This window comes from Ovis aries, chromosome 19, assembly GCF_016772045.2.
Source record: "Ovis aries strain OAR_USU_Benz2616 breed Rambouillet chromosome 19, ARS-UI_Ramb_v3.0, whole genome shotgun sequence".
Classification (NCBI taxonomy): Eukaryota; Metazoa; Chordata; class Mammalia; order Artiodactyla; family Bovidae; genus Ovis; species Ovis aries.
Genome location: NC_056072.1, coordinates 7,629,440 through 7,654,948, shown reverse-complemented (window position 1 = coordinate 7,654,948; position 25,509 = coordinate 7,629,440). Strand labels below are relative to the sequence as shown.

General features: G+C 42.2%; 1 protein-coding gene across 9 annotated transcripts in view; it reads right to left on the bottom strand.

The window, feature by feature from the left end:
* The window catches only part of FBXL2 (F-box and leucine rich repeat protein 2), a 97,411-nt gene that overhangs the window by 33,458 nt on the left and 38,444 nt on the right, over positions 1-25,509 (bottom strand). For 7 of the 9 annotated variants that reach the window (XR_006056987.2, XR_006056988.2, XM_042235786.2 and 4 more), the window contains exons 3-5: positions 20,312-20,366; positions 19,926-20,000; positions 13,569-13,663 (exon numbers count right to left, since the gene is read on the bottom strand). Coding sequence is in view for 5 of the 9 variants with exons in the window: in XM_042235786.2 (XP_042091720.1) it covers positions 13,569-13,663; positions 19,926-20,000; positions 20,312-20,366 (225 nt within the window). In the remaining 4 variants the exon portion in view is untranslated. Of the gene's footprint in view, positions 1-13,568; positions 13,664-19,925; positions 20,001-20,311; positions 20,367-25,509 lie in introns of those variants that run through there. The other 2 variants (XM_042235790.2, XM_042235791.2) reach the window with 2 other exon arrangements.

The window sequence follows — 25,509 nt, the reverse complement described above, 5'->3', positions numbered from 1 at the left end:
GCCATCCTCGGCTCCAGAGGCAGGAACAGACCCCTGCTGCTGCAGAGGGTCCCACGGCCAGGCACCAACTCCCACCTCGACTTCCTGGGAGCACACGCAACCGCCACCTAGGGTCCCGCAACCAGGCGCCAACCGCTTTCCCCTGCCTTCCGGGGAAGTGTAAGGGCGTGTTCCTGCACACCCCCTCTCCAGGGCAAACAGCCAGCACACACAGAGGAAAGACCGCAAGCATCCAAACTAAAAACAGCCCTCACGCCAAAAAATATTAAACCCATACAAGCCAGACAGGAGCACGCCCACACAAAAATAGCCCTCCAAGACCACAGCTGATCACTGTTTCTGCTAAACTCACAGGAAAAGAAAAATGCAAGCAAAATGAAGACGCGGAGGAGCCACTCCCAGTTAAAAGGCCAAGAGTATTCCCCTGAAGGAACAACGAAGCAGACCCCTTCAGTCGAACAGACACCGAGGCCACAAAGGAGGCAATGAAAATACCGACGGAATTAAGAAAGGCTATCAACAGAAATGCAGATTACTGTAAAAAGGAACTAGAAACTAGAAGGAGCCAAGAAAAATGTATTGGTGAGACGACAGCTGAGCTCAAGGCAGCGAAGAGCAGAATGAACAGAGCAGAAGAGAGAATACGTGATCTGGAAGAAAGAGTTATGGAAGCCACCCGATCAACACATCGGAGAGCAAATGAAGAAAAATGGGAGGAACGTAACTGAGTCTAAAGCGTGCCAACAGAGGCCTAACGTGGATTGCAGGAGGGGAAGAAAGACAAAAGGGGACTGAGAATACACTGAAGAATTACGGCTGAAAACTTCCCAAACCTAAAGAAGGAAATATATATCCAGATATAGGAAGCACGGAGGTCTCAAACAGACCCGCACCATGACATATCCTAATAAAAGTGGCAAAAGCTGAAGACAAAGGGAGATTCTAAAAGAAGCAAGAGAAAAAGTTCATTACAAGGGGACCCAGACGCTATGGACTGATTTCACCACAGAAACACTGCTGGCCAGAAGGGAAGGGCGAAATTCATATTCACAGTCTCGAAAGGGAAAACTCTGCGACCCAGGATACTCTAGCTACCCACTAAGATTATCATTTAGAATAGAAGGAAAAATATTGAAAGATTTTCTTTAAATAGAAAAGAAGCAGAAGATATAGAAAGGAAGAAATCATAATTAGAAAGTAAACCACTTAAACTAGCCAACACAGAGATCAAAGAGGGAGGAAAACTGTTTGTGAAACCAACAGGAAATGCAAGAACAGCAAAAGGACAAACCTGAAGATGTAAACAGGACACCAAAACCATAAAACACCGGCAAGGAGAGCAAGAAAATGCAGACCCGGTTTGTTTTTTTTTGGAAAGTGTTTGAGCCTATATGGCTGTCCGTCTACAGCAAGCAGATACAAGAAGGCTTTAACACACTCCAAACACCAGGCACCCGCGAGCCAAACCCTACAGTAAAGCCGCAAAACCAAAGGGAGGAGGACACAAGCGAAACAGACAAGGACAGCACCACACCACAGAAAGAAGAGGGAAGCGAGGGAAACAGAGATCAAAGGGGAAAGCAAGGCTCGATTTGGCAATAAATACGGGTGTGTCGATAATTACCTTAAATGTCAATGGACTGAACACTCCAATCAAAACCCAGAGAGTGGCAGACTGGATTAAAAGAAAAATGCCTACTATCTGCTGCCAAGAGACCCACCTTAGGGCAACAGACACACAGACTGACCGTGGGGGCAGAAAAGGACACGCCCACAAACAGGCGCAACAGAAGAGCCAGGTCACACTGTGCGCATCACACCAGACAGACTGTAAAGCAAAGGCTATAGAGGGAGATACAGAAGACACAAGATGAGGATGAAGAGGCCAGCGCAAGGGGAGGGCTCTGCACTGGCCAACACAGAGACACCTAATACAGGAGCACCCAAGTGCACAGAATGAGCGTCAATGGACAGAAAGGGAAAAGCGGATGGGAGCACAATCATAGCAGGAGACTTCAAAACCCCACCGACAGCAAGGGACAGATCTAGACAGAAAAGCCATAAGGCAACAGAGAACCTGAATGATACAAGGGAATACACAGATTTAATTGATATTTTCAGGACATTATATCCAAAAACAAAAACTCAGAATACACATTCCTTTCAGGTACACACGAAGCGTTCTCTGGGACTGACCACATACTAGGGCACAAACCCAACCTCAACACATTTACGAGTACAGAAATCACGTCAAGCATCTTCTCGGACCACAATGGCACCAAACTACAAACCACCCACAGGTCTCACTGTGACGAAGGGCACAAAACCTGTGACCTTCCTATAAGCAAACAGCCAACACATATTCCCCTGCACCTCCACGTGACTGCCAGGCAGGACCACTGCGACAGGGCTCCATATTACAAGAAAAGTTACAGTATTTAGTGGGGGAGTTCACCACCTAGCGTCTGTCCAGTCCCTGCAAGGGAGGGGATGGACCAAACAAAAATCTGTGAGATGCAGCAAAAACAGTTCTTAGAGGAAGGTTCATAGTGAAGCAGGCATTCCTCAAAAGATGAAAAATCTCTAATAGACAACCTAACCTACCACCTAAAAGAATTAGAAAAAGAACCAACAAACCTAAGGTCAGCAGGACAGAAATAATAAAGATCAGGGAGGAAATAGAGATTAAGAAAACAACAGAAAAAAATCAGTAAAACCAAGAGTAGTCATGCAGACATACAGGTTTTGAACCTCTCTTTTCAAGGAGAAAGAAAAACATAAAAATAGATTCCAACTGTATGCCATTCTGGAAAATGCAAAACTATGGAGACAATAAAAAGATCAACAGCTGCCACGAGTTTGGGAGAGAGAAGAGATAAACAGAGTGTTTAAGTTTTTATGAGCAGTGAAAATACTTTGAATGGCATTATCAGGATGGATGTCTGTCATCATATTTCTGTCTAAAATAGAACACCCAACACTATTCACTTCATTAAAGCTAACCCGAAGAAGAACGGTGCACTCTGGTGGGTATGATGGGTCAATGCAGTTCATCCTTGGTTTAAAAAGAAAAAAAAAGTATCACCCTGTTAATAATGGTTATGCAAGTGAGGGTCAAGGGTATATGGGGAATTTCTGCACCTTTCTGTCAATTTTTTTTTGCAAACCTAAAACTGCTTTAAAAAAAGTCTCAAAAAGAATTAATACTCAGGGTAGACATTTTGGGCAAAATTTTTATTTCACTTTTACATACATATACATGTTATACATGTGTGTTTTTGTTGGACTGATGTAAAATCTATTTTTTCAGACCACAAAAGTTTGCAGGCCATTGTAGTTAAATTATACTGGCAAATAAAAGCATAAATTAACCTAAAAAAAAAAAAGGAAAAGAAATCAACCACAAGAAAAGAAATTTTAAAAAAAACTCAATCATTACATGGAGACTAAACAATGCTCTACTTACAAACCAATGGATCAATGAGGAAACCAAAAGGGAAATTAAAAATACCTTGAGACAAATGACAATGAAAACACAACCATACAAAACTCTATAAGATGTAGCAAAAGCAGTGCTTAGAGCAAAGTTCATAGTGAAGCAGGCATTCCTCAAAAGATGGCAAATCTCTAATAAACAACCCAACCTAAAAGAATTAGAAAAAGAAGAACCAAAAAACCTAAGTTCAGGAGGACAGAAATGATAAAGATCAGGGAGGAAATAAAGTAGAGATTAAAAAAACAGCAGAAAAAAAGTCAATGAAACCAAGAAGAAATGGAAGACTTTCTGGAAACTGGCAGCACACCAAAACAGAATCAAGAAGAGATCACATGAACAGACTCATCACGAGGTGTGAAACAGACTCTGCAATTTTAAAACTCCCTACAAAGAAAAGGGGAAGACCAATCAGATGGCTTCACAGGCGAATTCTACCAAACATACAAAGAACTTACACATTTCTTCTTAAACTGTTCCAAAAGATTTAGGAGGAGAGAACTCCAAAGACATGCTATGAAAAAGCCACCATCACCCTGATTGTTGTTGTTTAGTGGATAAATGGTGTCTGACTCTTTGTGATCCCATGGACTGCAGCCTGCTGGGGTCCTCTGTCCATGGGATTTCCCAGGCAAGAATACTGGAGTGGGTTGTCATTTTCTTCTCCAGGGGATCTTCCCGACCCAGAGATAGAACCCCCATCTCTTACATTGAGGGCAGATTCTTTATTGCTAAGCTACCAAGGTAAGCCCATCACCCTGATACCAAAACCAAAGATACCACCATAAAAGAAAATTACAGGACAATACTGTTGATGAATATAGATGTAAAAATCCTCAACAAAATATTAGCAAACCAATTTAACATAAAAAAAGAATCATACACCATGACCAAGTGGGACTCATCCCAAGTTCATAAGGAAGGCTCAACATACACATTGATCCATCAATGTAATACACATCACTAACAGAAGACCACGAAACCACATGATCATCGCAAGAAATGAGGAATGGGCAGCTGACAGAATTCAACATCCCTTCATGATAAAACTCTCACCAAAGTGGGTATCCAGGAAATGAATCGCAATATAATGAAAGCTATTTATGGCAAACCAACAGCCAATATAATACTCCACAGTAGAAAAGTTCAAAGCCTTCCTGCTAAAATCTGGAACAAGACAAGGATATCCATTCTCACCACTTCTATTCAACATATTAATGGAAGTGCTAGCCTCAGCAATCCGACAGAGAGAGAAATTAAAGTATCCAATTTGGAGAGGAGGAGGTGAAACACCACACGCAGAAGACAAGATACTACACGTAGAAAACTCTAAGCCTTAGAGTTGGTCCCTAAGAGGGCTGAGTGCCAAGGAACTGATGCTTTCCCACTGCGCTGCTGGAGAGGACCCTTGAGGAACGGAAGCCACCTCATGTTCTTGGATTGGAAGAATACTGTTAAAATGGCCATACAACCCAAAGCAATCTACAGATGTAATGCAATCACTATGAAACGACCCACGACATTTTTCACAGACCTAGAATAATCTGAAATTTTATATGGAAGAGTAAAAGAACCAGCACTGCCAAAGCAGAGCTATAAAACCAAAGTAGGAGGCATAACTCTTCCAGGTTCTGGACAAAACTACAAAGATACACTAATAAAAACACCGTGGTACTGGTACAGAGACAGGCATATGGATCAGTGGAACAGAGAGCACAGCAGTAAGCCCACACACCTGCAGCCAACGTCTCCTCCTGCTTCCCTCACTACGCCAAGCCTTTCACTGTGTGGATCACAACAAACTGTGGACCTTTCTTCAAGAGATGGGAATACCAGAGCACCTGACCTGCCTCCTGAGACATCTGTGTGCAGGTCAAGAAGCAACAGTGAGAACTGGACATGGAACAACAGACTGGTTCCAAATAGGAAAAGGAGTATGTCAAGGCTGTCTATGTCACCCTGCTTATTTAACTTACGTGCAGAGTACATCATGGGAAAGGCTGGGCTGGAAGAAGCACAAGCTGGAATCAAGATTGCCGGGAGAAACATCAATAACCTCAGATATGCAGATGACACCACCCTTATGGCAGAAAGTGAACAAGAACTAAAGAGCCTCTTGATGAAAGTGAAAGAGGAGAGTGAAAAAGCTGGCTTAAAACTCAACATTCAGAAAACTAAGATCATGGCATCTGGTCCGATTTCTTCATGGCAAACAGATGTGGAAACAGTGACAGACTTCATTTTTTGAGCTCCAAAATCACTGTAGATGGTGACTGCAGCCATGAAATTAAAAGATGCTTGCTCCTTGCAAAAAAAGTTATGACCAACCTAGACAGCATATTAAAAAGCAGAGACGTTACTTTGCTGACTAAGGTCCGTCTAGTCAAAGCTACAGTTTTTCCAGTAGTTATGTATGGATGTGAATGTTGGACTATAAGGAAAGCTGAGTGCCGAAGAATTGGATGCTTTTGAATGGTGTTGAAGAAGACTCCCGAGAGTCCCTTGGACTGCAAGGAGATCCAACCAGTCCATCCTAAAGGAAATCAGTCTTGAATATTCATTGGAAGGACTCATGCTGAAGCTGAAACTCCAATACTTTGAGCACCTGATGCAAAGAACTGACTCACTGGAAAAGACCCTGATGCTGGGAAAGATCGCAGTTAGGAGGATAAGGGGATGACAGAGGATGAGATGGCTGGATAGCATTCCTGACTCAGTGGACATGAGTTTGAGTCAACTCCGGGAGTTGGTGATGGCCAGGGAGGCCTGGAGTGGTGCAATCCATGGGGTCGCAAAGAGTCAGACACAACTGAGTGACTGAACTGAACTGCTGGCCAATTAATTTTTGATAAAGGAGGCAAGAATATAAAATGGAGAAAAATAAAATAAAATAAAATGGACAAAGTCTCTTCAGGGGTGTTGGGTAAGTTTGACAGCCGCATGTAAATCAATGAAGTTAGAACACACACTCTTGCCATGCACAAAAATAAACTCAAAATGGCTTAAAGACATAAACGTAAGACATGACACTGTAAAAATCCTTGCCAAAAGCACAGGCAAAACATTTTCTGACCTAAATGTTTTTCTCAGGTGAGTTTCCCAAGCCAACAGAAATAAAAACAAAGATAAACAGAACTGAATCAATGTCCACGCTTTGGCATAGCAAAGAAAGCCATTATTTAAAAATTTTTTTAAAAATGAAAAGACAACATAAGAAATGGGAGAAAATATTTGCAAATGATGTGACCAACAAGGGCCTAATCTCCAAATTATACAAACAGCTCATACAACTCAACAACAGAAAACGGGCAGAATCTTAATAGACATTTCTCCAAAGAAGACATACAGATAACCAATATGCACGTGAAAAGATGCTCAACATCACTAACCATCAGTCAGTCAGTTCAGTTACTCAACTGTGTCCGACTCTGCGACCCCATGAACTGCAGCACGCCAGGCTTCCCTGTCCTTCACCAACTCCTGGAGCTTGCCTTGGACTCATGTCCATCAAGTCGGTGATACCATAAAGCCATCTCATCCTCTGTCATCCCCTTTTCCTCCTGCCTTCAATCTTTCCCAGCATCAAGATCTTTTCCAATGAGTCAGTTCTTTGCATCAGGTGGCCAAAGTATTAGAGCTTTAGCATCAGACCTTCCAATGAATATTCAGGACTGATTTCCTTTAGGATGGACTGGTTGGATCTCCTTACAGTCCAAGAGACTCTCAAGAGTCTTCTCCAAAACCACAGTTCAAAAGCATCAATTCTTTGGTGCTCAGCTTTCTTTACGGTCCAATTCTCACATCCATACATGACTACTGGAAAAACCGTAGCTTTGACTAGACAGACCTTTGTCGGCAAAGTAATGTCTCTACTTTTTAATATGCTGTCTAGCTTGGTCATAGCTTTTCTTCCAAGGAGCAAACGTCATTTAATTTCATGGCTGCAGTCACCATCTACAGTGATTTTGGAGCCCCCCAAAATAAAGTCTCTCACTGTTTTCATTGTTTCCGCATCTATCTGCCATGAAGTGATGGAACTGGATGCCATGATCTTAGTTTTCTGAATGATGAGTTTCAAGCCAACTTTTCCATTCTCCTCTCACTTTCATCAAGAGGCTCTTCAGTTCTTCTTCATTTTCTGCTGTGAGGGTGGTGTCATCTGCATATCTGAAGTTTTTGATATTTCTCCTGGCAATCTTGATTCTAGCTTGTGCCTCAACCAGCCTGGCATTTCACATGATGTACTCTGCATATAAGTTAAATAAGCAGGGTGACAATATACAGTCTTGATGTACTCCTTTCCGAATTTGGAACCAGTCTGTTGTTCCATGTCCAGTTCTAACTGTTGCTTCTTGACCTGCACACATATTTCTCAGGAGGCAGGTCAGGTGCTCTGGTATTCCCATCTCTTGAAGAAATTTCCAGTTTGTTGCGTACCACACAGTCAAAGGCTTTGGTGTAATCAATGAGGCAGAAGTAGATGTTTTTCTGGAACTCTCTTGCTTTTTCTAAGATCCAACAGATGTTGACAATTTCACCTTTGGATCACTAACCATCAGAGAAATGCAAATCTAAACTACAACAAGGTACCACCTTACACTGGTCAGAATGGCCAGTATAAACAAAGTCTACAAACAATAAATGCTGGAGAGGGTATGGAGAAAAGGGAATCTACACTGTTGGTGGGAATACAAACTGGTACAACTACTGAAGGAGATGAGTATCGAGGGTCCCTAAAATACTAAAAATTGAACTACCATGTAACTTAATAATCCTATTCCCAGTCTATGTATGGGAAAACCATAATTTGAAAAGATACATGGACCCCAGTGTTCATCACTGGAGAAGGCAGTGGCACCCCACTCCAGCACTCTTGCTTGGAGAATCCCATGGACGGAGGAGCCTGGTGGGCTGCAGTCCATGGGGTCGCTAAGAGTCGGATAAGACTGAGCATCTTCACTTTCACTTTCATGCATTGGAGAGAAATGGCAACCCACTCCAGCGTTCTTGCCTGGAGAATCCCAGGGACAAGGGAGCCTCGTGGGCTGCCATCTCTGGGGTCGCACAGAGTTGGACACGATTGAAGTGACTTAGCAGCAGCAGCAGCAATGTTCATCACAGTGCTATTTACAATAGCCAAGAAATGGAAGCAACTTAAATGTCCATTGACAACGGAATAAAGAAAATGTAGTGTATATATATGATGAAATATTACTCAGCCATAAAAAAGAATGAAATAATGCCATTTTCAGCAACATGGATGGACTTAAGATTATCACACTAAGTGAAGTAAGATAGAGAAAGACAAATATATGTTATCACTCATTTATAGATCTACCTAAAAAAAAAAAAGGATACAAATGAACTTATTTACAAAACAGAAAGACTCACAGATTTCAAAAAGAAAGTTATGGTCACCAAAGGGGAAATGTGGGAGAGAGGCGTAAATTAGAAGCTTGGGATTAACATACACACACACTACTATATATAAAATAGATAACCAACAGGAATTACTGTGTAACATGTGGAATTCTACTCATCAGTCTTTAATACCTTGTATGTGTAAAGGATCTGAAAATGACGAATGTAGGTGTAACTGAATCACTTTCCCACACACTTGAAACTAACACAACATTGTAAAATCAATTATAATCCAATAAAATTTTTTTAAAAAGAAAATGCACTAATTGAAAAACAAGAAAAATTCCTTTCAAATTCACCTGCCAATGCAGGGGACACAGGTTTGAGCCCTGATCCAGGAAGACCCCACAGGCCATGGGGCAAAGAAGTCCGGGAGCTACAACTACTGAGCCAGCGCTTCCAGAGCCTGCCAGCCACAACTGCGGAGGCTATGCGCCGCAAGTACTGAAGCCTGCAGGCCCTAGGGCCTGTGCTCCACAAGGGAAGCCACCACAACCAGAAGCCTGGGCACTGCAAAGAAGAGGAGCCCCCACTCTCTGCAACTAGAGAGAAGCCGCATGCAGCACCAAAGACCCAGCGCAGCCATAAATGAATGAATGAATCTTCTTTAAAAAAGATCCTTAAAAAAGAAAAAAAACTAACTTCATTTATAGGCAACATGACTGTCTGCAAAGAAAATCCAAAGTAATCAACAAAGAAAACTACTAAAACTAATGTGAGTCTATTCAGGTTGCAGGATAAAAGATTAATGTACAAAAATCAATCATATTTCGAGGACTTCCCTGGTGGTGTAGTGGCTAAGACTCCATGTTTCCAATGCAGAAGGCTGGAGTTCGAGCCCTGGTCAGAGAACTAGACCCTACATGGTGGCATGGCTTGTAACAGTTCACATACGGCAACTAACAGGTCCCACACACTTCAACTAAGATCCAGTGTGGCCAAATAAGTAAACAAAATTTTTTTAAATGGAAAAAAATTTTTTAAATCAATTATATTTCTATTTACCAACAACAAATGATCAAAATTTGAATTTAAAATGTCATTTACAATAATATTTCATAACACTTATCGGATACACACGACAAAAGATGTGCAAAATTTGTACATTGAAAACTCCATAACATACTGAGGGAAATTTAAAAAACACCTAAATATAAGGAGAGATAAGCCAGGCTTATCGGTTGAAAGGCTTAGTACTTCTAAGATGTCAAGTCTCTGCAAATTGATCTATGGATTCACCATCATCCTAATCAGGATCCCAGCAAGCTTCTTTGTAGAAATTGACAAGATGGGTCCATAATTTATATGGAAATGCAACTTACCTAGTATAGTTAAAACAGGTTTGAAAGATAATTAAGTTCAAGGACTAATAAAGCCTGATTTCAAGACTCATTATAAAGCTATAGTTATCAAGACAGTGTGGTCTGCTGTAAAGATAGACAATTCGATCAATGAAAAATACTGAGAGTACACAAATAGTTCCGTAATTATTTGGACAAATAATTTTTAACAAAACTGTAAGAGGCAATTTGGTGGGAAATGGGTGGTCATTTCAACACATGGTGCTAAGAACTGAATGTCACAGACAAAAAAATGAGTATCAACCTACACCTCACACCATACACAAAAATCAAGTCAAAATGGATCACAGGTCTAAACTACAGAACTTCTAGAAACATATGAGAAAACCTTTATGGCCTTGAGTTAGGCGAAGATCTCATACGTAATACCAAAAGCATGATTCATAAGAAAAATACTGATAAACCGAACTACCTCAAAATGAAAAACTTCAAAAGACAGTTAAAAGAATACAAAGGTAAGCCACAGACTGGGGAAAAAAATGTGCAAAACATATCTGATAAAAGATTTATACTCAGAACATATTAAGAACTCACAAAATTCAATGGTAAGACAATAAACAATCTAACAGAAAAAAAAAACACGCAAAACAACCAACCAACCAAATATTAGAACAGACATTTCAGTAAAGACAATAAATGGACAGCAAAAATCACATAAAAAGACACTTAACAGCATTAGTCATGAGAGAAATGCAAACTAAAACCACAATGAGATACCACTGTTCACATCCACAGGAATGGCTGAAATGACAAAGACTGACCCACCAAGTACTGGCAAAGACTTAGAGGAACTGGAAGCATCATACACTTCTCGTGGGGATGTAAAATGGTACAATTTTTCGAGAAACATTTTGGAAGTTTCTTAAAAAGTGAAACACACACCTATCAAATGATCTACTCCATTCTACTCCTAAAAAAAATGATGGCATGCATCTTGCATGGAAACCTTTATGACAGCTTTATGCGTAATGGGTGAGAATTGGAAAAACCTGAATGCCCATAAACAGACGAATGAATAACTGCATTATATGCCATACAGTGGACGCCTCCCTATCAATAAAAAGGGATGAAAAGTTACCGACACCCATAACAACACGGTGACTCTCAAAAACAATCATGTTACGTGAAAGAGGCCAGGCCGAAAGGAGTACGTGCTGTAAAACAGAAAACTTTACAAAAAGCAAGCTAACCCACAGTGACAGAAAGCAGATCGGGGTTTCCTCGAGATGAAGTAGAGAAGGGCTGGGAGAAGGGGTGATGACAAAGTCACCGGAGGAAAACTCCGGGACGTGCACACACTCAGTATCTGATTACAATGTAAACCGTGGGACGTGAACATACTCAGTATCTGATTACAATGTTGGTTTCATGGGTACATTCATAATCTATATTATATCAAATTGTATACTTTAAAGAGGCACAGTTCCTTGTAGCGCCATTAAATCTCAATATTTAAAATCGACAGGACTTCATATCTAATGATGGAGCAGGAGTTACAGAGAACATATTCGCAAGACCCATGAGAATCGAATTTCAATCCACCATAATTACTGCTGTACTGCCAGTGCCTAAGTCAGTACTCGGTACAGTACAAGCTCAATCAACACTTGTAAACAAATCGCACCCCTCGCGCCACAGCGCGAACACACACGCGAGGGTAGGACAGAGGCCGAGGCTGATTCTAGGTGGTTTCAACCGAAACCTGGCGTGGAACAAAACTCTCCAGTCAGGATCCTTCGATTATGTTTATCACCATTTCTCACAGTGATCTGGGCTCACACATTAACGATTTATGTAGATATGGATACAGATTTCTGCTCTAAAATTCATGGTAAGCCAGTGACACCCTCAGCCTTACAGGACAGTTTTGCTACCCCTGGCTCTATCCCAAGCGCCAAGAGGAGAACGTGTCTCTTTGACAGTCCCCACTGACAATCACATCTTCACTTTCAGTTTCTTTAGTGGAAACACGATCAGACTTGCGTTTTCTGGTATAAGTTATCTTGGGACCTATTTGGTACATTTAGTTCAGTTCAGTCGCTCTGTCGTGTCCGACTCTGCGACTCCGTGAACCACAGCACGCCACGCCTCCCTGTCCATCACCAACTCCTGAAGTTTACCCAAACTCATGCCCACTGAGTCAGTGATGCCATCCAACCATCTCATCCTCTGTCGTCTCCTTCTCCTCCTGCTTTCAATCTTTCCCAACATCAGGGTCTTTTCAAATGAGTCAGCTCTTCACATCAGGTGGCCAAAATACATTTAAGCTTCCTGTTAAAACAGACTCAGTCTATTCCACTGATTTACAAAGCTTTTGAAGAAGCACAAAATTTTTCTGATGATCTGAATGTTTTGGTTAAAAAAAAAAACCCACCTCTGCGTTCCATAATATAGACAAAGTGTTTTGATCCTTAGAAAGTATCATGAATTGATTTTCTTAGCAATGGTGCAGCAGATGTGTCAATTACAAATTCTAGTATCTGCAATCACTACACACTGTACATTCTCACTGGAGGTCTGTGATTGACTATGCTATGGTATGGTTAAGTTTCCAAGAGGCAAAGACGATTCCAAGATTCTAAGGGGCAGTGTGTGTGTCCTAACTGAGCCAACCTCAAACAACACTAGAGGCCACAAGGGCAAAGACATACAGGTTTAATTACGTTCTGTCTCAAAAAAAGCTCAAAGCCATGTCCTTAACAGTGGAGTAATAACATTTCCAATAAATAACGGCTATCCAGGAAGAGGTGGGCAAGCGTTTGGCTGGATGGAGTGTATTACTAATGAGAATAAGGTGAATGTGGTAACCACATCCCATTACGGGTAAGCGAAATCCCAGGTTATGATAAAGAAATTTTTGAAAGAATTATTTCGTTAATTAATATAATTTATACAAGGTAGCTGTGATTATGAGAAGGCGCCTAGGAAGATGGGAAAGTGACGAAGAGAAGCGAGGTGAACTAATATGACTATGCGCCTGGCACTGCGTACATGTTACTTGACCCCCGTGCCATGCCCATGAAGGAGCTGTGACTGCCTCCTCTTACAGACGAGAGAACTGGCAGCAGAGTGAAGTGACCTGTCCCACGGCCACACCTCTGACCACACTGGAGCTCTAGTTTCTAGTTCAGGGCTGCTGGCTCCAAAATCATGATAATCTCATTGCTCTAATGCAAGTTACACAGGAAGATTCGAGCAAAAGAAAAGCGAATAATACGCGTGGCTGATTTTTGCTGATGAGAAAGCCAGCTAAAAGCTGCCGTGACAGACTGGGTCACAGTGGACCGACTTACTTCAAGGAGGAATCTCCAACGCCAATACACCCTCGCAAGCTCAGCTTCCTCAGGAACCCACCACATCGCTTTGAGATGTTTTCCACCACTCGACCCTTCAATGGAGAAAGTTGGAAAAAATCTTATTCATGCTGCTTATCTAACAGCAAAATAACCTGAAGTTTAGGAGCTAAATATGTATTTCCAGATGTAACAGACGATAGTTCAGAACATTCTTCCAACACCCCACTTCTGCTCCTAGTGTATAAAAGGACTGCAAGCACTGAAAAAATGCTTTCAATTAAAACATTGAGTCTTTTTAAAAATCACACACTACTCTTTGAAAGCCTTGACTCTGGAGGTAGGCCTCCCCGAGCCAGGGCTCACAGCTACTCCACAAATTCTGAGGCTTTTTGAGGCCAGCTATGGCAACACTGGCTGCTGGGCAGAGACCTAAAACAACGTTGCTTAAAAAAAAAAAAAAAAGAAAATCTATTTAAACTAAACAGTGAAAAAAAAGTGAAGTCACTCAGTCGTGTCCGACTCTTTGTGACCCCATGGACTGTAGCCTACCAAGCTCCTCTGTCCATGGGATTTTCCAGGCAATATGAAAATGCAACATAAAAGCTACCCCTCTTTCTTTTCAGCAATCCCCTATTTAAACACATTGCTTTAAAAAGGTAACCCTGGCTGGGTACTGGCAGATATATGAGAACACTGATTAAGCACTTCCACTTTTTCAGGCATGATTTTAATACTTTCTTGTATCTGTTAAGGCTCATTTAATATTCACAAGAACTGGTGCGGACTCCTCTTCCATGAACTAAGGAGAGAACATCTGAAATACAGGAAATCCCCTGGGATGCCTCTCAGTATTAACCTGCCCTAGGATTGAAGTCAGCGGGAAACTGAAGCCAGTCCAAAGAGGACTACTCATGGCTTTGGGAATGGCCGTTTGGGTCACTCCACCAAACAAGGAGCCCCGGCCAGCTGAGGCCGGCCAGCTGAGGGGCCAGCTGAGGGCAAGAGGAGCACAGACAGAATATGAGGCAGAAGGCAGCTCTGAGCGCCAGCTCTGACCACACGCGCAGTCAGAGACTAGGAAGGCAACTGCTGTACTCTCTCCCTATTGTCACGAATGCGTGTGTACAGAACAAACATTTTTCTGTCCTTCCTGCCTCGGCCCCTTTCTGTGTGATGAGATGCAGTGACTTTGTATCACAGCAAAGTTCTTTCAATTCTGCATTCACGTGCTGAAGGCGCCGAGCGTCAGGAGGAATGAATATCACTCTAGGACTTCGCCTCCGCTTCTGAGGAGGGGCTTAAGCGTATTTTTGATTGTACACTGGATGGCTGAATCACATTAGGTGGAATCATGAGTTCATACTGTCTTTATGAGGAGGTTAAGTATGGTTTAAGGACAGGCCTAGGGGTGCAAGTTGGCAAGGGGTGAACTCATGATGATTAATTTCATGGTCAACATGACTGGGTCACAGAGTGTCAGTCCGTGACTCGGCCAACATCATTCTGGGTGTTGTCTGTAAGGGTTTCTGGATGAGATTAGCATCTGAATCAGCAGGCTGAGTAAAGCAGATTGTCCGCCCCAGCAGGGGTGAACAGAGCAAAAAGGGCTGACTGAGAGAGATCTCCTGCCTGATGGGCTGAGCCAGACACTGCTCTTTTCTGGCCTTTGGACCTGGGCTGAAACATCAACTCCTCTTGGGTCTCGAAACTGCCAGCTTTCAGACTGGAATTCACACGCTGGCTCTGCTGGCTCACAGGCCTTCTGACTCAGATGAGCTACAGCTCTCCTGGTCCTCCAGCTTGCGGACGGCACGTCTGGGAACTTCTCAGCCTCCATCATCACATAACCCAATTCCTCATAAGGAATCTCTGTGTCTGTATCTATATACACACACGAAATCTTACTGGCTCTGCTTTTCTGGAGAATCGAGACTAATACAGGGTGGATTCAATATCTTCATTTTGCAAATAAATAAAATAAATGGTTAAATTGCCAATATTACACTTCAATGAGTGGCAGAGTTGGGATTCATATCAAGTTTTTGTGACTCTAAAAGCTATGTCCTCTGCATGATAACCACACCCACAAGGGAGGAAATATTGAAAAGGCCATTTTGTTTCATTTGTAATACTATCATCCTTACTTTACGAAACAGCTATCTTGACACTGAACTCTAAGCACTAAGAGTCCACTGGCACACATCAAACCACAGTATTACAGAAGCAAGATTCACACAGACTGGCTAACAACTTAAGCTGAAAATCCAAATTCTGATCTTGCTGGTGGCTTTATTTATGCTTTCTTGAGTCCTACCTATGTTAATAATTAGTTTTTGAGCCAAAACTCCAGACACCTTTAAAATAAACTTGTCAGTCGCAGGGAAAAAAAAAAGATTATGAGTTGGAAACCCAAGATAAATATCTAAATACTGAATAAACCTACAAAAATAGCACCACACCAATGTCTACAAATAGAGCACATCATTCTATTTTCTCCATTTCAAGTCAGTCACACTTATACAAACTTCCTGCTCTTCCTTCTCTGGAGCAGAAGTTTTTATATTGGAATTTTAAAAATTACATTCAGAATTTTCTGTTCCACTGTTTCTAAATAAGAGAAAAAAAAATTAGCAAATCTTTTTCAGATGCAAATTCCAGTCAGCGACACTGTGTAATATCCATTAGAGAGTATGCTATAGGTAAGCATTTTAGAAAGAAAGGCATTACAGAAAAATAAGGCCTAACAGAGGAGCCTTTGGACTTCCGACTTTCAGATAGGACTATCTGGTTATTTCTCATTTTTGGCCTCACAGACTCTTAATAACCATGAAGACAACAAAATGTTCAGCTCTCAAAGGCATGGAAAACGCCTAAACATCAGGGAAACGACACTTACTCAGGAGACAGCGATGCCCAGGGAGAGGCCGGACACACACCCGCCACCTGCATGCGCTCTTCTGCCTTTTCTCTGAGATTCAAATCACGAAACCCACTGTTCAAGGTATCTACTCTCTCTCTGCTTACTAGGTGAGTGACCTTGGGTAAGTGACTCCAACTTTTTGTGCCTCAGTTTCTCCCATTTGGTGTTTCTGAGAAGGCTAAATTAATACACAGAAAGTACTTAGAAGAGTACCCGGCACACGGTAAATAATACTCTTAGTATACCAGTCCTGCTCCCTGGCACTTTCTCTCTTCTCTCAACAGACCCACTTTTGTCCCAAACAAACGAATCTGAGACCACAGTTTATCCGTGGGATGCTTCCCAGGGTGACCACCCAGAGGTCCTATTAGCATCCACGGTTGGTGGTGGTTTAGTTGCTGAGTCATGCCCAACTCTTGCGACCCCATGGACTCTAGCCCGCCAGGCTCCTCTATCCATGGGATTCTCCAAGCCAGAATACTAGAGTGGGTTGCCATTCACTTCTCCAGAGGATCTTCCTGACCCAGGAATCAAACCTGGGTCTCCTACATTGCAGGCAGAGTCTTCACTGACTGACCTAGGAGGGAAGGACCCGTTATTTGTCTACGGGAGACCCCATACTCGGTTCAGAATCCAACCTGGATTCACAGTGCTGAGCCAAAGCGTGGACTAATTAGTGTTAGACTATATTCTTCACAGGTAGCTCTCTATGTGTGTGGTGAGCCATGACCTGGTCTCTTTAGTAGAAGCTGGGCTTTCCTGGTGTGGGAGACTTGGTTTCAACCAACCCCTGGGTTGGGACGATCCCCTGGAGAAGGGCATGGCAACCCATTCCAGTGTTCTTGCCTGGAGAATCCCATGGACAGAGGAGCCTGGTGGGCTGTAGTCCATGGGTTGCCAAGAGTCAGACATGACTGAGCAATTAACACTTTCACTTTAGTGGAAGTACTCAAGTATTTATGCAATGCATTTATACAGCTGCAGTCAGCTAAAATAGTGAGATCAAATAATGTACAAGGTAGTGATATTTACGTGAAACAGCACTTTTTTCCTTGGCACACTGTGTGGCATGCAGAATCTTAGTTCCCCAACCAGGCAACGGCACTGGGTGCACTGAGTCTTAACCACTGGACCGCCAGGGAAGCCCTGAAATAGTACTTTTTTAATATCTGAATTGAAAAGCTTTTTATGTGCCTTCCAAAAAGCTGCAGTTTGGAAAAATCAAAGAAAACTGAAGAGATGACTAAAAAAGAAAAAAACACCCACAGGAAAAAAATGCTTACAATTTTTTTTAAAACAATGACTCTCCTTCGCCCAGAAGAAATGACCACAATTTTTAGAATTTAATATTCTCCTCAACATTGCTAAGTAAACACAATGAACAAAGCTCTATAGATTATCAGTTCAAAGGGGAAATATATGTCAGCATGTCTGGGAGGGGCTCTGTTGTAATCATTAAGTCTGGAAGGAGTTTTAAACAATTCCTGACTCAGGGACCACAGTTCAAGCCAACAACTAGCGTTTATCTTTCCAGGGAGCCTGGGAAAGCCTTAGGCCCCTGCCCCCTGCCAAGCTCAGAGCACAGCAACCTACGTGGAGGCTGGAGGCCGAGTGTGGTCAACCTTGTGCTCAGCCCTGCCTCCTGCAGCGGCGTCTGCTTCACTGGGTTAGATGGCTCCAGGACAGGCATCAACGACTCGATGGACGCGAGTCTGAGCAAACTCCGGGAGATGGTGAAGGACAGGGAAGCCTGGCATGCCGCAGTCCATGGGGTCGCAAAGAGTCAGACACGACTGAGCGACTGAAAAGGCAAGCAGCAAGTGCCCACAGAAGGAGGGGATAGGCCTCCACATCTGGCCATTAGTTCTTGGTAACACTATCTCCCTGTTAAACATATTTCCTCATCCACTAAAAAAGACACAAAATATATAATAAAAACACTGTGAACATGCTACATGAGCAAGTGATTTAAAACACAATTCCACTACACTGAGTTGCCTAAACTAGAAATCAGCAAGGTTTTACTAACAATGGGCAGATAATAAAACTTTAGCATCTCCAGACCCTTAAAATAGTACTCTAGACAGTTACTATGTGTAGTACTCTTTATTACTTCCCTGTTTCTTTTTGGTTAGAAATGCATATTTAATATTAAAGTTGTTTAAAGAAAAATTTTCTCATTTGATCTGGTTTACCATTCTTTTTTTATTAATAGTTTATTATTAGCTTCTTTATTAGTTTAACTGGCAGATATAATCAAAGGACTCAGAAGAAAAGTGACATTATATTACTAACCGTTTGCCAGGTTGAATCTTTAACCCAGGGAGCTTTGCATATTTTTTCACATTCCGTATTTGGTTAATTTGACACAAATTAGAACTCCCGATTCTAGAAAGGCTCAACTGTACTCAGATTAAGCAGGAAAATATCTAATTGCTATTGCCTAAGAATTCACAAGCACTGTGCTCTCAAGTGGGGGAGTAAGCAGTATTGAACAGTGTTGTTGTTTTGAGGCTTCCCTGGTGGCTCAGAGGTTAAAGCGTCTGCCTGCAACGTGGGAGACCTGGGTTTGATCCCTGGGTCGGGAAGATCCCCTGGAGAAGGAAATGGTACCCCACTCCAGTATTCTTGCCTGGAGAACCCCATGGACAGAGGAGCCTGGTGGGCTACAGTCCACGGGGTCGCAAAGAGTCGGACACGACTGAGCGACTTCACTTTCTTTCCTTTCTTTCACTTTAGTCCCTTAGTCATGTCCGACTCTTTCGTGACCCCCATGGACCACAGCCCACCGGGCTGGCTCCTCTGTCCATGGGATTTTCCAAGCACGAATACTGGAGTGGGGTGCCACTGCCTTCTCCAGGTGGTTTACCATTCTTAAATGAAGACATTTACATATTTCCAGGTACATACACCAGGATCCTGGAATTATAAAGGCTCTGAAGATTACTCCCCTTCCTTATTTTCTAAATAATAAAACCAAGGCACTGAGAGAGTACACGCCTTGCGCGGCTGAGTTGGAGGGACACCTCTATCTCCAGCCTCCCTCCGGGGCTCGTGCCTCTGCCATTTCTCCATCCCTATTGCTGAATGAGAATTCTCAGCGGAGTTCTCAGGTCAATACTTGCCAAGAATCTCCTAAGACTAAAGCACTGAACCGAGTTTTAACGATACAGGGGTGAGGCTTTGGAAAGCGGAGTGGTAAAGCTCAGACTGTAAACATGAGTAAGGGGTGAAGTAAAATTTGGTCACTGATAAAGCAAAGAGTAAAGCACAAGCAGAATTTTGGTCTTGAATGCAAATACCTCCCAGGTGTTTTTCTTCTCTATCCCACCTTGGCGGCGTAATATTAAATCTAAATGAAATGAAAGGGCAGGAGAGAGTGAGCAGTTGACTTATCTTTTAAAAAATCTTTAGTGTAAAGCAGGTTAACTTACCTCTACATCTGTTTGAAAGTTGAAAAGGTCTATTCTTTGCCAGTTGCTTCCATCCAGGGCTAAGATGTTCCAAGCCTGGGAGGTTGGGAGGGATTAGGGTGAAAAAGATAAATTTATTGAGACTGTTAAAGTCTTGATTCAACTTTTCTATTTCCAAACATTTATTCTTGATAGATATTAAGTCAATAATCAAATGTGGAATTATGATAATACTGTTATGTTAAATATAAAAAATGATATTTTAATTTTTAACTGTTTACTTGAATGAAACTCATCCTCATTCTAACAAAACTTGATTATTTCTTTTTTACCATTTATTTCTTTTAATTGGAGGCTAATTACTTTATATGATTATTTCTTGATTACAAACCTGGTTAACACCCTACCTTGGAAATCTGTGCACATCGGCACAAGGTTACTATATCCAAGAAGGAAAATATTCTAGGAAGAAAGGGGAAAAAGCACAAAAGTGAGATGGTATTAACATTTTAGAATATCTACAGTTGAAAGATAAAATCTAGTGTGCCATCTGCATATTAATAACTTTTTTGAGATTTCTCAATTCATAATACACAAGAACACTATAATTTTACCTCACTACTGTGAAATATTAAATCTTTGCACATTCCAAAGTTGTTCTAGAAACATTACACAAATTCCCTTAAACCAGAACTCATTAAACTTTTATTTCTCTTGTTCTAAATCACAGACATGGGACAGTAGGTCATAACTTGTTCTGTTCAAAGACCAATCTCACCTGCCAGACACTGAGCTAGTGAGAGCAGGCCCCTCCACAAGTGCAAACTCCCCTTTTGGTAGGAGACGCACCCAACAGGCTCAGGCGCCTGAGGCTCACACAGTATGGCCAAGAAAAGCTCCGCGACAAAACCCACTTGCTTTTTATGTTTTTGTCCACAGGGCAGAAAGATGGAGCTCATTACCTGGAAAGGTCTATAAATGACCAGTTTTTCCTGAGCAAAAGCCAAGAAGCTATAGAAGGTAGGAAAGACAGGGAAAAAGAAAAGAAGAGAGAAGTAACCTAAAACCTAGTGGACACTGTCAGCGTGGCAGGGTCGGAGAGAGCGCCGGACGTTCTGGCAGCAGAGCTGAGTTGCTGACCACAGAGCGGCATAATAGTTGCATGCGCCTCAGCGCTCAGCAGTAACAGCTGAAAACAAAAAGCAGCTTTCCTGGGAGAGGAAGAGTGAATGGCGATGCAGTCAGGTACAACAGGGTCTCAACCCCCACAGCACCCGAAGTTAGGTGGGACAGTCTGTGCCTGTGTGTGTGGAATGGGGAGGAAAGAGAGAGGGCGAACAGCCACCTGTAAAGTTCTTTAAAACTTTTCAAAGGTAACAATCAGTGGTGAGCTGAAAACCCACAGGCTTGGGGAAGACAGTAGGTCCACAGACCACCAGAGCACTGGCCTACAATAAAGCACCCACAAGCAGCACTACAGGACTTGTAGATACTGTTCTACCCTATCATTTTCTAGGGAAAAGCAAAGGAGAGAAGCATAAGGGCTGCGTTAATCTTAAAAGACTCAATGCAACTTTGTACATAGGAAAATGCTGGTGGGGAAAATGTGTACCAAATATACACACACACATATAATAAACATATTTCAGGGTGTCTGTACACCTAGAATACATTGCTTCCATGGTGGCATGTCTTGCCCCACCAACTCAAATGTCTGTGCTCTATGCCCTATGACCATTCCCAGTGAGCCACAACTGATCACGAGCTCACTGAAAGGCCAAGACCAGAGAGGGAGGCATGGGAATGCTACCCATGCATCATGCTGCACAGCAGCACCCGTTCTAGACTACAAGCTGAAGGCAGAGAGGGGTTAGCTAACTTTCCCTTGAAAACATTCCTCGACAACGTGCCACCTTGGAGACCACACACTCTACCACCTCTCAGTTACAACAGCAACACTGATAACCGTGTGCTTGAAAATCTTAAGCTAGCCACTGTTTACGTTAGTCATTTAATTGTCACAGCAATGCTACGAGGTGCTATTACGCTCTCCATTTTACACATAAGAACACTGAGCACCTCCCAAGGGCCACACAGATAGAAAGAGCAGAGCCAGAATTTGAACCCATGGAGTGCAGCTTGACAGCCCATGGCCGTGATGCTACACAAAGATACAGCTACTGTTCGCGCAGGATTAGGCCAGATGCTCAACTGCACAGCAGATGAGGCAGCCTGTGCTGAGCAAGCATGCTGTATGGAAACTGCATCTATAAAGCTAGACTCACACTAACTCACCCAAGACGCTGACACGTCCAGATGCAGTGAGAGCCAACAGCGGGAACACAAGTTTGCGCTCTTATCTCGTGCTCACTGCCCAGCGCTGCAGCTGCTGATGGAGAAGCACGCCGCCTTCACTCTTTATCCTATCCTCCCCACACCACCACCACATGTAGCTGCATTTGCACACACAGGCATGCTACCACTCCCAACTGCCCCGGAAGCCAAATTCCTGCACCACGTTTCAGTGAAGAAAACAAATGCCCTGAACGACAGAGCCTGGGACGCTGGCAACAGACGCAGAGTCAGCTCAAGGGGTAAGAGTTTCAAAGAAGAGGTTAAATACTCAATTTGCATCAAACTTCAAAACCTAACGTTTTCCATTTTTTTAATGAAAACTTGGGCGTGCTTCCATGAAGATAGTTCCTATCAACTTAAATACACAAAGTAACTATGAACAATTTCAAAACTTTTCTTTTGGAAATTGCTTCCTACCTCAAATGTGATAACCACCCTTTGTTAGGAGAGCCCTGAAACGACAACATGGTTACCAATAAATACACACAGGGGTATACAGGAGTGGATGTGTTTCTGCTCCACTGGTCTGTCTGCCTGTGGCAGTAAGACTGTTTCAATTAAGAAGCTTAAAGATCCTGATGTCTAGTAACTTCAGTCCTTCAACTTTGTTTTTCTTCATCAAGATTATCTTGGTTATTCTTGGCTACTCTGAGTTTTTGAATCTCTGCTTGTGTTTTAGAATCAGCATATCAAATTTCACAAAAAAATTTATAAAATTTTACTGGGATTATGCTGGATTTATAGACACTCTGGGGTCTATAAAATTTTACAGTGGTTAAGTCTTCCAACCCACAAACATGATATACTCCATTATTTATTTAGGACTTCTTTATTATCTCATAGTAATTTTTGTATTTCTCCACATAGATGCTGTTCAGTTTTAGATTTGCTCTCTCCTCCCGGCTATTTGATGTTGTTACTATTAAAATAGAATTTTTTAAATGTCATTTTCTAATTGTTGCTAGTATATAGTTAATTTTCATATACTACTTACATATAGCAATATTTCCAAATTCATTTATATATTCTAAGGATTTTCTACAAACAAAATCAACACACTTGAGAACAATGAAAATTTTCTTTCTTCCTTTTCAACTATCAGCAGTTCAGTTCAGTTGCTCAGTCATGTCCGACTCTTCTCGACCCCATGAACTGCAGCACGCCAGGCCTCCCTGTCCATCACCAACTCCCGGAGTTCACTCAGACTCACGTCTACCAAGTCAGTGTTGCCACCCAGCCATCTCATCCTCTGTCGTCCCCTTCTCCTCCTGCCCCCAATCCCTCCCAGCATCAGAGTCTTTTCCAGTGAGTCAACTCTTCCCATGAGGTGGCCAAAGTACTGGAGTCTCAGCTTTAGCATCAGTCCTTCCAAAGAAATCCCAGGGTTGATCTCATTCAGAATGGACTGGTTGGGTCTCAAGAGTCTTCTCAACACCACAGTTCAAAAGCATCGATTCTTCCGCGCTCAGCTTTCTTCACAGTCCAACTCTCTCAGCCATACATGACCACAGGAAAAACCAGAGCCTTGACCAGACGGACCTTTGTTGGCCAAGTAATGTCTCTGCTTTTTAATATGCTATCTAGGCTGGTCATAACTTTCCTTCCAAGGAGTAAGCATCTTTTCATTTCATGGCTGCAATCACCATCTACAGTGATTTTGGAGACCAAAAAAATAAAATCTGACACTGTTTCCACTGTTTCCCCATCTATTTCCTATGAAGTGATGGGACCAGATACCATGATCTTCGTTTTCTGAATGTTGAGCTTTAAGCCAACTTTTTCACTCTCCTCTTTCACTTTCATCAAGAGGCTTTTTAGTTCCTCTTCACTTTCTGCCATAAGGGTGGTGTCATCTGTATATCTGAGGTTATTGACACTTCTCCCAGCAATCCTGATTTCAGCTTGTGCTTCTTCCAGTCCAGCGTTTCTCATGATGTACTCTGCATAGAAGTTAAGTAAGCAGGGTGACAATATACAGCCTTGTCGTACTCCTTTTCCCATTTGGAACCAGTCTGTTGTTCCATGTCCAGTTCTAACTGTTGCTTCCTGACCTGCATATAGGTTTCTCAAGAGGCAGGTCAGGTGGTCTGTATTCCCATCTCTCTCAGAATTTTCCACAGTTTATTGTGATCCACACAGTCAAAGGCTTTGGCATTGTCATTACAGCAGAAATAGGTGTTTCTCTGGAACTCTCTTGCTTTTTCCATGATCCAGCGGATGTTGGCAATTTGATCTCTGGTTCCTCTGCCTTTTCTAAAACCAGCTTGAACATCTGGAAGTTCATGGTTCACGCATTGCTGAAGCGTGGCTTGGAGAATTTTGAGCATTGCTTTACTAGCGTGTGAGATGAGTGCAATTGTGTGGTAGTTTGAGCATTCTTTGGCATTGCCTTTCTTTGGGACTGGAATGAAAACTGACCTTTTCCAGTCCTGTGGCCACTGCTGAGTTTTCCAGATTTGCTGGCATATTGAGTGCAGCACTTTGACAGCATCATCTTTTAGGATTTGAAGTAGCTCAACTGGAATTCCATCATCTCCACTAGCTTTGTTCGTAGTGATGCTTTCTAAGGCCCACTTGACTTCCCATTCCAGGATGACTGGCTCTAGGTGAGTGATCACACCATCGTGATTATCTTGGTCATGAAGATCTTTTTTGTACAGTTCTTCTGTGTATTCTTGCCACCTTTTTAATATTGTCTGCTTCTGTTTATCCAATCATTTATATAAGGACATCCTGGTTGCTTCCAGTTTTGTGATTATGAATAATACACATATAAATATGTGTACACAGGTGAGTGCTTTCCACTCAGTTGGAGCATAAATGCTGGATATGTAAGTTTACGCTTAGCTGTAAGAGACGGCCAAACTGTCTTCCAAAGTTGCTATACTGTTTTGAATCACCAGCAATGAAGGAGAGTTCCTGTTGCTCTGAATCTTGCCAACATCCGACAGGTTTTTAAATTTTACCATTCTATTACATGTACAGCAATATCTCATTTTATTTTAGCTTTCAATTCCTGAATGAATTATGATATTAAGCATCTTTTCATATGCTCATTGCATCTGTTTATCCTCTCTGGTGAGGTGTCTATTCAGATCTTTTGCCCGTTCTTTAAACTGGTTATTTCCTTATTGGATTTTAAGTGCTCTTGGTATATTGTGGACATCAGTCCTTTATCATATAGTCTTTGCAAATATTTTCTCCCAATCTGTGGCTTGCGTTTTCATTCTATTAACAATGTCCCTCTCAG